The sequence below is a fragment of the Prinia subflava genome, chromosome 30 (assembly GCF_021018805.1).
Source record: "Prinia subflava isolate CZ2003 ecotype Zambia chromosome 30, Cam_Psub_1.2, whole genome shotgun sequence".
Lineage (NCBI taxonomy): Eukaryota > Metazoa > Chordata > Aves > Passeriformes > Cisticolidae > Prinia > Prinia subflava.
In genome coordinates this window covers 1732266-1745950 of record NC_086276.1, presented here as the reverse complement: position 1 = coordinate 1745950, position 13685 = coordinate 1732266, and the positions used below count along the sequence as shown (strand labels likewise).

General features: G+C 54.1%; 2 protein-coding genes across 5 annotated transcripts in view; both read left to right on the top strand.

Moving 5' to 3' along the window:
- Nucleotides 1-13685, top strand: part of LOC134562720 (zinc finger protein 239-like) — a 444533-nt gene that overhangs the window by 270747 nt on the left and 160101 nt on the right. The window lies entirely within an intron of this gene.
- Nucleotides 7669-12527, top strand: LOC134562696 (serine/threonine-protein kinase pim-2-like). Of its 2 annotated transcripts, XM_063420204.1 has the most exons (8): nt 7669-9242; nt 9357-9407; nt 9612-9978; nt 10192-10368; nt 10623-10776; nt 11008-11176; nt 11857-11974; nt 12391-12527. In XM_063420204.1, exons 1-5 carry the CDS (start codon nt 8217-8219, stop codon nt 10727-10729), a joined length of 1728 nt encoding a protein of 575 aa, XP_063276274.1. In that variant the 5' UTR covers nt 7669-8216; the 3' UTR covers nt 10730-10776; nt 11008-11176; nt 11857-11974; nt 12391-12527. The 2 variants fall into 2 exon arrangements, with proteins under 2 accessions (XP_063276274.1, XP_063276275.1); XM_063420205.1 differs by lacking the exons at nt 11857-11974; nt 12391-12527 and adding an exon at nt 11517-11809.

Sequence of the window (13685 nt, the reverse complement as noted above, 5' to 3'; positions counted from 1 at the left end):
AGCTGATCTGCAAAGGTGAATGCGGGCAGCAGGCTTTCAGCAGGGGCTGGCAGGGGAAGCTTCAAGCCCTGGCCCAGCTGTGGAGGGCTCTGCTCCCTGTGCAGACGAGGGCTGGCATGGGCAGAGCACACCGAGATTTCAGGCGACCTGAGGGTTTTGTGGCCAGCACCTTCCAGCAGATCCTGTTGGTCCCTGCTCCCTCCTGGCCATGGCAAGATCAGGCTGGGATGGCCCTGGCTCAAGGGCTCTCCTCGGGTCCTTGCAGATCCAGGATTTTACCTTGGCTCTGTTCCTCTCTCTTGTAGCCCTTGAACACCTTACAGAGGACATCAGCAGTGCTGTTGTCAGACCTGGCACTTCATACATTGTATGTCCTCCAGGCACTGCAGAGTGGGGGATATTCTGTCTTCCAGAGACTGCAAGATCAATTCTGCAGGGCATGGAAGACACGACTGCGTCTGTCGGGCCTCGGCTGGCTGCGCTGCTGGAGTTCTGCTGAGAGCTGGTCTGGGAGGCTCTCTCTGCTGGGTCAGCACCTGAGCCAGCAGTGATTTTTCTTTCCTTTAAGATTCATGTTTTCTTCTTTTCCATTTTTTGTAGCATGTAAATATAGAATGTGTTCTAATATGGACTCTCAGGAGTTTTCTTTTGCTGCCCAGGGTCCTCAGGGCTTTGGGGAAAACGTGGAAAAACAGTGCATATGCTCAGCAAGCTACCCAGGCATGCAGTGTTGAAGAGAAAATGCCCAGAAGGCCCTTGGCTTTTTATAGTTCTGCTGCAGCCTTTGTGCTGACCAAAGGGCGGCTGGGCAGGGGCCAGAGCTGCTGGGGTCTCTGCTTGACCAGTGCCTGGAGACGGCCACAAGCCCTGTGCCAGCCAGGAACGGCCATCTGTGCCCTCCTGCCTGTGTGTTGCTGGCTGGATTGCTGAGGGCTCTGAGGTGCTCTTGACTGGGCTCCTCTGGAGCTCCTGCAGGGCTGCGTCCCTGCTGCCGGGCAGGTTGGCCGGGCTGGGGGAGACCCTGAGGGGCTGGGGCAGTGGGCCGTAAGTAGCCCCCAGGCAGCCGCCTTGTTCGTGCCACCCACCTGCTCTGGTGCTTCCTCAGAGGGCAGCTGGAGGGAGCCCCTGTAATCAGGTGTGTAACCCTGGTCACAGCCTTTCAGAGGTGTGGGCCCAGGAGTTGTGGGGCAGGGTGTGTGACCCTCTGTCCTCAGGACTCGAGCCCCCGGCCCCTCAGCCTTCGGCCTTGAGCTCGACTGCCTGGCTGCTGAGTCTTGTCCCTGTTGTGGTGTGGGAGGCTGAGCTCTGTGGCTTTAGGCATGACTGAGCGAGAAGAGCAGCAGCTTTGAGCCGAGAAGGGCCACAGAAAGGCCCTGTGGGCCAAGGGCATTTCTGGCATTCCAGGGCAGGGATCCATGAGAGTGCAGTGAGCATCTCCAGGGTGCTGTGGCTGGCTTTGCACTGGACAGCCTCCCTGTGTACAAGGCTGGATCGTTGATCTTCTGCCATGGTGCTTGTTTCCCTGCCTGGAGAGAGGGGCAGCCCTCTATGGAGGATGAAAGCCCCTGTCTCCAAAACCTGCAGGAGGAAATGGAGCTCTCCCAGCCTCAGCCCATGCTGTAAGCAGGGCAGAGTCTTTTGGTGTTAACACAAACAGGGATTGGGAAGTGCATATCACAACATCAACATCAAGTTCTCCCCAATATTTAGTGTCGTTTTTTCCACACATGATTTTATGGGAAATCTTACATCAGTTAGATTTAACCAACAGTTCTGATTTTGAAATTCACAAGACAAAATACAGCCATGAGGCCCTGTACTATAACTGTGTACTGGTTCTATGTGTGATCCATTATTCAGTCCACATCTCATTGCTATGCCATCACCTTGTGATACCACAAAAGGAGGGAAAACTTTATTTTTATCATCCACCACTAGGGGGACATTTTCACCATGGTTCACTACCATTACACTCAATATGGGTTTTGCCACAACATTAATTTTAAATTTATAAACCAAACCTTGCAAGCCTGATTGATCCATTTTTTTGCCAATTACATGATACATAGATGGGTTTGGTTAATGTGAAGTTATGCCAACAGTCACCAGACTCATTTTTACAAAGCCTTGTGATTTCAACATTGTTAGTGCTGGGGTCTAAAGGAAAGTTACCTACATTCTTTTGACGACAACACACTATAAAAGGAACTTGTTTCTCACATGCCCACACTGTTATATGGCAAAGATTTGCTGTTATGTTGGGGTGTAAATTGCTTGTAATGTTTGATTCCAAAACATTTCTGGCAATGGCAATACTGGAAGCTTTCTCATGTGAAAGACCTTCTACTTTCCTGCACCCTACCTGAATTCTCTCACCAAAAGTCCAAGTTAGTGTTCTGGACCAATCTTTCTGGTCCCAACCCCAGTCACTCAAATGGTTCACCTCAGAGTCATGCAGTACCACGGTTGCTGCGTTTGGGCGACGATCCCTGGGAAAGGATCCTTGCATGCTGGTAAACCTGACAGCAGCTTCTGACCACGGCCACTCAACAGGGTTTTGGCCATGGTATTGTGGTAGGATGCAGAGAAGTGTTAGTGGTATCATGGTTTATCTGCTCCACGTCCTCCGGCGTTCTCCTGTAAAAAGCAAAGACAACAGAGCCTGCCTCTAAAAGGGGCAGAAAATTAAAGTGATGGAATTATCCAACATGTACTTATTTGATATTCTTTCCCAAGAGAACCAGATGCAACCCATGCATATTTATTCAGAGGAGTTTTTAACACAAGTTGTACTTCTCCCACTGTAGGGAGGTCCACCAAGACAGGCTGTCCAGGATAGTGACTTGGGATTTTGGAATCATTTGGTCCCCCTAAGACAGGAATTATGCTTGGGGCCTTTGGACAAAATGCAGTGATTTTGGGACAGCCGTTTACTCCCCATCTATCATTCACAGCTGTCAAAACCTCCCACAGCTGAAGATCCCAACCTCCATCCTGAGGTTTAAGGAATCGTTTCAGGAGACCATTAGTTCTTTCCACAATCTCAGGGTTGCTGTTCCCTGAGGTAATAAGGTTTTTCGTCTTCTCTTTGCCCTAAGTGTTTCACGCTGGAGCCAGAGAAGACAAGCTGAGTCCGCCAGTCCGTGTTTCCAAGGTTGTTTATTCTTCATTATCCCTCAGTTCTTTCTCAGCTCTGCAAGGCATCTCCAGCAGAGCAGGACACGGATCAGAGGGTCCCGGACCTTTTGTACCATTTCTCTGACCCAACCACCGTCCACAACGAACCTTTTAGTTACAGAATTTTACCAATACTTACTACCTATGTTAACATGTCATTTCTACTCTAAACCCATCCTTGTAATACAACTCAGCAGAAAATGGGGGGAAAGAACAAGAACAAGGAGGACAGGACCACTCCCCAATTCCTCCATCTTGCCTCTTCAAACTCATATACTAAAAATTTTAGATTCTACATTTACACTCTATAATTAACTAACTACTACTTCTTTTGAATTTTCTCGGCTTGTGATTCTTCATACAATGTGAGCATTCATTCCCATAGCCAAAGATTAGAAGCAGTATCCTCTTGAGCTCTGTGTGAAGCTAGTTGACCCACTTGGACAGATCTCAGACCCCCGTCTAGTCTCCAAACCCTCCAAAGTAGCCAGAGAGATGTTCTAGACTCCAACAACTATTTATTATGTCTTTCTATTTTCATAAGGAAATCTGGCTGGTTTTGGTTTGTTCTGTTACTGCAGGCATCAGGCCCAGTGCTTGCAGTCTAATTGAAAATGTGTCTCATGGTAAAGAATAGAAGAATCTACCACAGAGGGTGAAGGGTCACAGTTGAGAATTAATTCTATTTGGCCTATTACTTGTGGTCTTTGTAAACCCACTGTGCAAGGGCTGGGTTTGCAGGCTGCAGGTTGAAGTACAGTGAGTTTGTCTGAATAATGCTGTAGCCCCATCTCAGCAGATGCAGAAAGGGGCCACAATCCGGCATTTGGAGTGTGAATTTGGGGTGCTGGCCTTGCCCCAGAGGAGAGGCAGGATATTCCCTGCAGGGTCTGCATGGAGCAGACAGAAGAGATGGGCAAGTGTTTGCAGGGCCCCTGGGAGGGGATCTTGGGGTTCCTGTCAGCAGGATCCTTGTGCAGCTCAGGCTGGGCTGGGCAGCAGCTCCATCTGCAGCTTCCATGTGCTGCTGCAGCAGCTGCTGCTGGGGACCCTGAGGGAAGAGGCCCCGGCAGGGATGGAAATGCTGCAGGGACAGCTCCAGCCAGGGCCAGCAATGAGCTTTGCCTTCCTGCCTGGGGAAATGAGGCTCCTCTAGTGCAAGAGGAGGCAAAGACAAAATCAAGTTCAACACTTCAAGGAACACTGTAGAAAATTGGAAGCCTCTCCAAATGTCACACACATTCATCTGTTAGCTCTTCAGTGTCAGGTAAAAAGCCTTTCCAGTTTTCCCTTGGATCTGAGATTGCAGGGCCCACAGCTGGGCTTCAGAGTTCAACTGATTTTTTATTTTCCAGGTTTTTACACAGAGCTCTGAATTGGGCATCTCTTGCCCTTTTTTCTGCTCAGAACCATGAGAAAGGTTCTGTGCTCCTGTGAGCCACCTCTTGAAGGGTGGTTGGTAACCCTGGAATCCTCTGGGAAAGCCCTTCATTGACTTCAGGGCCAGGCTGGAAAACTCAGCCTGAGGAAAGAACTGTTCCAGATGCCTCTGTCCATGTCCAGCTCCTCCCAGCTGAGTCCCTGAACACACAGGGTGCTTTATAGGCATTTCTTTTCCGCTCCTGTTGACTTGGAGGTGATTTTCTCATACTTTAGAGAAATATCTGACCAGCCCCTGCCCCCATTCCATTTTATTCCCTCCACTTTGGAGTCAAAACTGCTGGGTTGGACATGGAAATTGGTGGTATTGCCCTGTTCTTCCCTCCAGCTGTCAATTTTAACTTGTATGAAACACTGCAAATGGCCTTGTTTCTCTGGTGGGGAAGATGTGAGATGGAGAGTTGAAAGGATTTGTCTCCATGAACCTTGTGATAATAAAGAAAAATGTGGTTCGTTATTTTAGTGTGGTGCTGGGATTTGGGAGTTTATTTCTTGTTATTATCAATTAGTATTGATTTTTATTGTTAAGACTTTTAAATCCTAGACATTATTACCAAAGGCTTGATGTCACTCACTGGGAAAATTCCCTCCTTCTCCCATTGGGATTAACCTGAACGGTCTATTTCAAATTGCCAGTGGATTCTAAAGATGGAAAGTGCCATTAATGGTGGATTTGGTGTGGTTTGGAGCTGGGGGAGGGTCTCCTCCTCTCCCAGAGGTGCCTCGAGCCTGCTTTGCCACCACATCTGTTTGTGGCCCCTCACGGCTGCCCTGCCCTGGGGACATGGTGGGACACCTATCCTGTCAGGGCTGAGGCTCCTCATGGCCCAGCACAACCCCACATTGCCCCTCACATCCCCTCACATTCCCTCACATCTTCTCACATCCCCTCACGGCCCCTCACATCCCCTCACAGCCCCTCACATCCCCTCACAGCCCCTCACATCCCCTCACATCCCCTCACAGCCCCTCACAGCCCCTCACATCCCCTCACATCCCCTCACATCCCCTCACAGCCCCTCACATCCCCTCACATCCCCTCACATCCCCTCACAGCCCCTCACATCCCCTCACAGCCCCTCACAGCCCCTCACATCCCCTCACATCCCCTCACATCCTCTCACAGCCCCTCACAGCCCCTCACATCCCCTCACATCCCCTCACATCCCCTCACATCCTCTCACAGCCCCTCACATCCCCTCACAGCCCCTCACATCCCCTCACATCCCCTCACATCCCCTCACATCCCCTCACATCCCCTCACATCCCCTCACATCCCCTCATGTAACAAATGCCAATCACTCGCTTTGGGGATTTTTAGAAATTTAATAAAAATTAAAAAATAGTTATAAAAAAATAGTAATACAAATACAATAATAAAAGTTAAACAATTTAGAGTAGGACAATTTATGAGACAATAAGAACAAAGGCAGCAGCCTGGGCCAGGCCTCCTCCCTTCTAGACAAAAACTAGCTAGGAGGGAAGGCAAAAAAACTAGGGAAAAATCCCTCTCTTTTGAGGATCGTCCTCATGACTATGCATATTTTATTTAAAACATGTAATCTCAGCTGGTTCATGTCACAAAGGTTTTCTGTTAATCCAGGCGCCGGTAAGTCTGTGGGTCCTTGTAGAGTTTTCCTTTCTTGTTGATAAGAAAAGGCCATAAATTCTTCACTAGAAAATTTAAAGTCTCTGCAACCATTATCTCTGTGCAAAGAATTCTTGATTATTTGCTCTCTTTCTTGAGTTAAAAAGAATATCACACACACTTAGCTTCAGTTTTAATTACTAAAGCTTAATGTTAATTACAAAACTACATTCACTATATCATTCAAAAGTTAATACATTATAACTTTTCTACCTAGCATATCACATACAGTAAATATCTGCGTAGAGCTACACAATATGCCTTTTTCACACCTCACATTCCCTCAGATCCCCTCACGGCCCCTCACGGCCCTTCAGCCCCAGGCGCGCGGCTCCTCCCAAAGGAGAAGGGGTCGGGCCCTGCTTGTTCTCCTTTTATTTCGCTCCCTTCACAGCCACCCGTCAAGAAAGGCTGAAATGGAGCCTTTCCCCAGCGCTCCCCTCGGGGTTAATCGCGGCTGCAGCTCTGTGCTGCCGCTGGCCCCAGCGCCAACATCCCCGCAGCCCCGCAGGCCTTTGCTGTCCCCCCATGTCCATTCGCTGTCCCCGAGTCCCGCCCGGCTCTGGCAGCAGCAGCAGCCGCAGCGCAGCGGGCGCCGGCCCGGCCCAGCCGCGGCTCCCGGCCAGGAGCAGCAGCAGCGCCGGCCCCTTCCCGCCTGCTCCTGCCTCGCCTGCCAAGGGCCTTTTCCAGCTGGACTCTGCACTGCAGCAGCCATCACCCACACACAGCCCTGACTGCTCAGGGCCCGCCTGGGCTGCCCTCAGCAGCCTCCAGAGAAAGAAAGGCTCGGCTTCCAGCGCTCTGTGCAGCATCTTTGACTCACCCTCAGGTGACAGCAGCAGGCTGCTCTTGCCTTTGCCTTGCCAATTGGAGATGGTGTCTGCTCTTGCACCCTTCTGGCTGCAACTGAATTTGAGCAGTTCAACTGCAATTGCCTTTTTCCATCATTGCTACCCACTGTGCTTTTGTGACAGTGAACTCACAGGAGTTTTGTGGCAGGCACCATGATAAGAAGAGATTGAAATGCTCCCAAGTCCCTGGGCACTGAGTTGAGGGGAATTAAAGCCACACAGGCCACAATTGCAGAGCTCCAACACAGCCCTGGTGCTGCTGGTGCTGCTGAAATCAAATCAACTTACAGAGGCCATCACAGAAATTGCCCTCTGGAGTGTCAAATAAAATGAAAAAAAAAAACCACCAGGAGGAACACAAACCTCAACTTCTTCACTCGCTTCATTGCTTGCTCTGAGCAGCAGAAAATGGGAATGCCCAGAGGTATTTGCAGCTGCTGCTGATCCCAGCTGCAGCTCAGCCCTGTGCAGAGTCCCAGCAGGAAGCTGAGCCCAGCCCGGGGAGCTCACCCAGTGTCAGGGAGATTCTTTCTCTGAATTCACTCAGCCTTGCATTCCCCAGCTAGGCCTGGTTATCACCTCCTGTTTTCTTGGCTTAGAACCGCAACTTTGAAACCTTACCAATGGCACAACTGCCCAGTCCACAGGGAAAGGGACAGAGAAATGGTAAAATTCTCCAGACATTTGTCCTGCTTTGCTGGAAAAGTCGTGCTGCACTCACAGGATGGAAATCCAAGAGAAGCTGGAGTTGCTGGCACATCTTGTGACAGAAGCTGGACCTCATTCTCCATGAAAGGTTCTTGGAAAGAGCAGCTGGGACTGTGGAGAAGATTGCTGGAAAACTGAAACAGCTTTCCAGAAGGGAAATGAAAATGAAAGAAACTAACCAAGCAGTTTTCCTCTATTTCTTTCTATGCTTCCCTTTTCCATGTTGCACTACTTGTCCATGCCATTAATTCCAAAGGGATCTCAGCTCGAAGATCGGTGACTTAGTGAGTTTTAGACACTCTAAAGTACCATGGGCTGTAGACACAGTTTGCCTTCCCCTGTTTTTGTTGTCAAGCAGTGCTGGAGACATAAGTGTAGTGCTTGGGTCGGGCATGAATCCTGCAGGCAGGGAATGTGCCCCGGCAGTGTGTGAGCCTGAGCAGGGACAATGCAGAACAGCAAGCGAGGGGATTCCTCTGGCACAGCGCAGGAGTCAGGACTCTGGGTCTGGGCTGCACAGGGCCAAGTTCCCGTGTTTGGACAGGCTCAGGGGCTGCCCCCGGGGCGCGCGGGGCTCGGCCGTGGAACGGACACGCGGACAAACGGCCCCGGGGCTTCGGCGGCAGCGGCGGCAGCGGCGGCAGCGGCGGCAGCGGCGGCAGCGGCGGCAGCGGCGGCAGCGGCGGCGGCAGCGACTTTGCGGAGTCTCCGAACTCTGCGACCCTCCTCACCTCCTGTTCCCCCTCTCCCTCTCCCACTGTCCTGCACTCTCTCTCCGTGTCCCGCAGTCTCTCCTGGTGTCCCTTTCCCGGTCTCCCCAGCCCCTCTCGGTGTCCCCGTCCCGGCCTTTCCCTCTCCCCCTGCCGGGCCGGGACATGCCCCCGGCCCGCCCCCGGCCCCGGGCGGGGCTGCCCCGTCCCTGTCCCCGGGCGTCCCCCCGCGGTCTCGCCTGGGTCCGGCTCTGGCCGTGCTGGAGGTGGCGCTGCTGGGCCGGGATCAGTGCCTGGGGCTGGGGCGGCATCGCCACCCTTTGGCTGCGCCTGGGGCGGGCACGGCCTCGGCCCCGGTGCCGGCCCCGAGCCCGGCGCCGCCTCCTCCCGGGCCCCGCGGAGGACACACGCGGCGCGGCCGCTCCCGCCGCCTCCGCTGCGGCTTCCCCGGCCCGAGCTCCGCCGCTCGGCAGCGCAGCCGCCGGCCCCGAACCGCCGGGGCCCGGCGCGGCTGGGGATGCCCGGCCCGGGCCGCTCGGGGGGCGCTCGGGGGCCGTGTCTGGCCCCGGGCCGAGCGCTGACGGCCGCGTGTCGCCCGCAGGGAAGGCGCAGGAGGCCCTGCAGGACCGGTACCGGCTGGGTTCGCTGCTGGGGCGCGGAGGATTCGGCAGCGTCTACTCGGGGACACGAGTGTCGGACGGCGCCCCGGTGAGCGGCGGGGCCGGGGGCGGGCGGAGGAGGAGGAGGGCGGAGCAGGAGGAGAAGATCGGACCGCAGCGGGGCGGTCGGTGAGCTCAGCCCGCTGCTGTCCCTTGCTCGCAGGTGGCCATCAAATGCGTGCCGCGGGATCGCATCCGGCTCTGGGGCGAGCTGGTGAGTGAGCGGGGCCAGCGGCAGAAGCCGGGCCGTGGCGGGCGGCGAGGAGCCGGGGCCCGGCAGGGTGGGAGCCGCCGGGAGCCCTGCGGGGAGAGCGGGCCTGGGCTGAGCGGGGCGCCCAGAGCAGCCGGGGCTGGCTGAGGGCTCCCAGAGCCCCGGCACGGCCTCAGCCCCACTGACGGCATCGTGCTCCTCCCGCAGCCCAACGGCGCCCGTGCGCCCCTGGAGATCGTGCTGCTGGACAAGGTGTCCGCTGGCTGTGCGGCTGTCATTCAGCTCCTGGAGTGGCTTGAGCTCCCCGACAGCTTCTTGTTGGTGCTGGAGCGTCCGGAGCGGTGCCAGGACCTGTCGGCTTTCCTGGCGGAGCGGAGGTTCCTGCCGGAGGAGGAGGCGCGGGCGCTGTTCCGCCAGGTGCTGGAGGCCGTGCGGCACTGCACCAGCTGCGGAGTCCTGCACAGGGACATCAAGCCCGAGAACATCCTGCTCGACCTGGCCACCAGAGAGCTCAAACTCATCGACTTTGGCTGTGGCGCCTTCCTCCAAGACACAGCCTACACCCAATTTGCAGGTGAGCCCCCTCAGGGGATGTTCCTGGGCATCTCCTGGCCCAGCCTGGCTGTAGCACCGGGCCTTCCCCCTCTTGCTGCTGGCAACAGCATGATGTCTTGAGCCAAGTTGCTTTTGTCTGGGGGTGGGAGGGGGCCAGCCCCCACATGCCCAGGGATGCTGTGGCCAGGCTCTAGGAGTTCATCCCCTGATGAACTGTGTCTGTGTTCCACAGGAACCCTGTCCTACAGCCCACCAGAGTGGATCCACCAGCAGCGCTACCACGGCGAGGCAGCAACAATCTGGTCCCTGGGCCTCCTGCTGTACCACCTGGTCGTGGGGAAGCACCCGTTCAGGAGGGGCCAGCAGATCATCTGGGGCCGCATCTTGTTCCCACGATGGCTCTCTCCAGGTGGATCCTCATCTCTGGGCACAGGGGAATACCAGTGCTGGGAGACAGCAGCAGCCTCATGAGCACCCTGCTCTGGCAGCTGCTGGGGAGGGGGCACATGTCCTGCTCTGCTGCTCTCCTTCAAACAGACAATGCATCGGGAAGTTTAGGCACAGCTCTGGGCACACCCAGCATGGCCTGGGCATGGGAATGGGGGGCCAAAGTAGACGGGATCCTTCTCCAAGTGACTGATAGATTCTGGTTTGTCTCTTCAGAGTGCCAGGATGTCATTAAGAGGTGTTTGTCCATGCAACCCTTGGACAGGCCATCCTTAGAAGACCTCTTCAATGATCCTTGGCTGCAGGGCGTTCATCTGCCCTAGAAGATGGGAGAGGTCCATGTGCACAATTGGATCCAAAATCCTGGCAGGTAACAATTCCACACATCTCATAGCAATCAGTGCTAAAGAAGAGCAGACTGTTTTTGTCCTGCCTGTAGCTCTGAGCAGGGATCTTGAGATGGGAACATCTGTGCTGGAGCTTAGCTGGAGACCTGCTCCAGCAAGCACTGGTGGCCACCATCCAGCCTACTTTTGGTTGTCCTTCTTCACTGACGGCTGGGGCGCTGGGCAGAACAGTGACAGCCTGCTCTGGCCCCCAGGGAAGGAGGAGCCCCTGGAGAAGCTCTGTCAGGTGGGGCTGCTGCTGGAGACACCAAGGACAACCTCAGGGATGACAATCTCTTCCTCCACCTGGTCAGCAGCAGCTGAAGATGATGGAGTTTGATTCTGGCACCTTCTTCAGAGACACGCTTCATGCCCAATCTGCAGGTGAGTCCACAGCCAGGGGGATGCTCCCAGATCTGGGCATGGCATGGCCTGGCTGGGCACCAAAGGTTCCTCCCTTTGCTGGTCTGGAGGCAACAAATCCTTCCCTGGGCTGTCCAGCTGCTTTTTGGCTCTGGGCAGCTGCTGAGGGGCTGGATGTGGCATGGCTGGCTGCAGGCTGGGCACATGTGCTGCCCTCCTGCTCTGCCCCCAAGGGCAGCAGTGATGGGGAGGTTTGGGCCCAGCTCTGAGCACGGCCAGCACAGCCTGGGCACTGCGGGTGGCTGGGACAAGGCACAGGAGCCTTCAGCTGACGGGCAGTTTCTGGTTTCTGTCCTTGCAGCCGGGCTCTGCGGGTGCTGAGGCTGCTCTGGGCTCTGCCAGGGCTCTGCTGGGCTCAGCCCTGGGCACGGCTGGGCTCGCTCTGCCCTCACATTGCTCTGACAGCTTTGCAGCACACCAGCCCCTTCTGAGCACAGCGCCTGAGCTTTCTGCTTTGGCAGCTGAGTGAGACTCTCCTGCTGGCCAAGAGATTGCAGGTAGGGATCCACATCCAATTGGCAAGAACCCAAACACTCCACAGTCCCAGCTGAACGCCTGGATCTTCACAGGATGTTTTGTCTGTCCCACTCTTCCTTCCTTTTTGGCTGGAATTGTGCAATTGCCCTTTCTTCCTCCTCTAGGAGTGCCACAACTGAGCAAAACCTGGCGAGTGAATGGTGTTCCTAAGGCAGTGCAGTCTGGAGCTGATGGATGAAGAATTAATTGCCCTTCTGCACCTCGAAACCAGAGCAAAAAGCTGTAAGTGGGACTTTGTGTCTTTAAAAATCTCTGAAAACTTCCAAGGGAATGTGCAGCTCCTTCACTGGGTGAGAAGGAAGGTCATCTTCTAAAGGATTTGGGGTTTGACAAAATTTAGATTCCCAGTCCTGCTTAGATCTGGTGGGGCACAGCAATTTCCTATTGCTTCTGCCACAATTTAAAACAATACTGAAAACAAACTGCAAAATCTTTTTAAAGGGCTGCTGAGGTCAGTAGGATGGATCCATGCCATCAACACATTTACAAAGTAAATAACTGAGATCTCATTTTAAAAAGATTAGTTATCTCTTTATCCAAAGTTACTAAGTATTTTTCACTATAGATTCGGGATTTGTTTTTATCGTTCTCATTTTTTCTTTTCTTTCTTCTTTTTTTCTTTCTATTTTTTTTGATAGAAAAACCTTCCTAAGAAAGGAGTGTCCTTTGCTGCTGGTTCCCGTGTGGAGCAGCTCCCTTCCCGCTGGCTGAGCTGCTCAGGCACAGCCCGGCAGCTCCTGGCCCTGCAGGGCTGAGGCTTTTCCCCGGTGCTGGGCACAGACTGATGGAGCAGCACTGCTCAACACGGGCACACACAGAGGGAGCAGAAGCAGCTGCCTTTGCCCACCCGCAGCTCCAAGGCCCAAACTCTGAGCACACAGGGCTGGAAGGGACTGGCAGCTCCCTGTTTGCTGTGCTGCCCCACTTGTGCCCGGCCCAGCTCTGCAGCCCTGGGCTTTGTGCAAGGAACAGAGGTGAGGACTCCCTCTCCATGTGCAGCTTCCAGAGGGAAAAGGCTGCTGTGAGCAGGCAGCTCCAAGGGCAGAGAAAGGAGGGTCTCCACCACTGGATCTGTGCCACTTCCACTGTCCTGGGCAGCAGCCACTGAGCCCAGGGGAACAGAGGGCACAGCAAGAGGGACAAAACCAGGCAAGGTCAGAGCCTGGGAGGAGCCAGAGCAGGGAGCAGGAACAGCTGCTCCATTGCACTCTTGGAGAAAGCTCTGGGCTGTTTGTGAGCGCTGAAAGGCGTGAAGGGCAGAGAGGAGGCCACAGCAAACAATGCTCCTGTTTGCACACCCTGCCCTCTCAGTGTCCCAGAAGGAATTGCATGAACTGTGTTCTTCTCTCGGAGTCGTCTCGTTCAGCATGAGCAGCTTTGCACGAGGAGCTGGAGGAGCTGAAGCCTTAGGCCACAAGAGCTGAGCAAGAGGGAACTTCTTGACCAAAGTAATGCTGCTAACATGGACCTGACTGAATGCAGCAGATAAAATCATGGAAATACAGAATCCTTTCTGTTGGAAAAGACCTCTGAGCTCATCAAGTGCAAGTGTTAAGCCAGCACTGTCAAACCCAGCACTTAAACCCTGAAGAGCAAGGCCTGGACAAGAGGCCTGAGTGAGGCCTGAACAACAGGCCCTGAGCCAAAGGTGACCTCTGGATGAACCTTCCAACCAAAGGGTATCTTTGTATCTGCTCCTTAACAAAATATGCATGGTCATTAGCATTGTACTAGATGTATCCACTCCTTAGTGAAACAGGTCTTGACCTTTCTGTATTTAGAAGCCAGACAAGGCCATGAAATCTGACATCTGGCCTTGTCTGGGGCTGTATGGTCAAAGGCAACTCCCTTGGTTCCTCCCTGGGCCCTGGCCAGGCTTTGGGAGGGATCCAAGAGGAGGATGAAACCAGATGTTCCTGCACTAGAAGTGCTG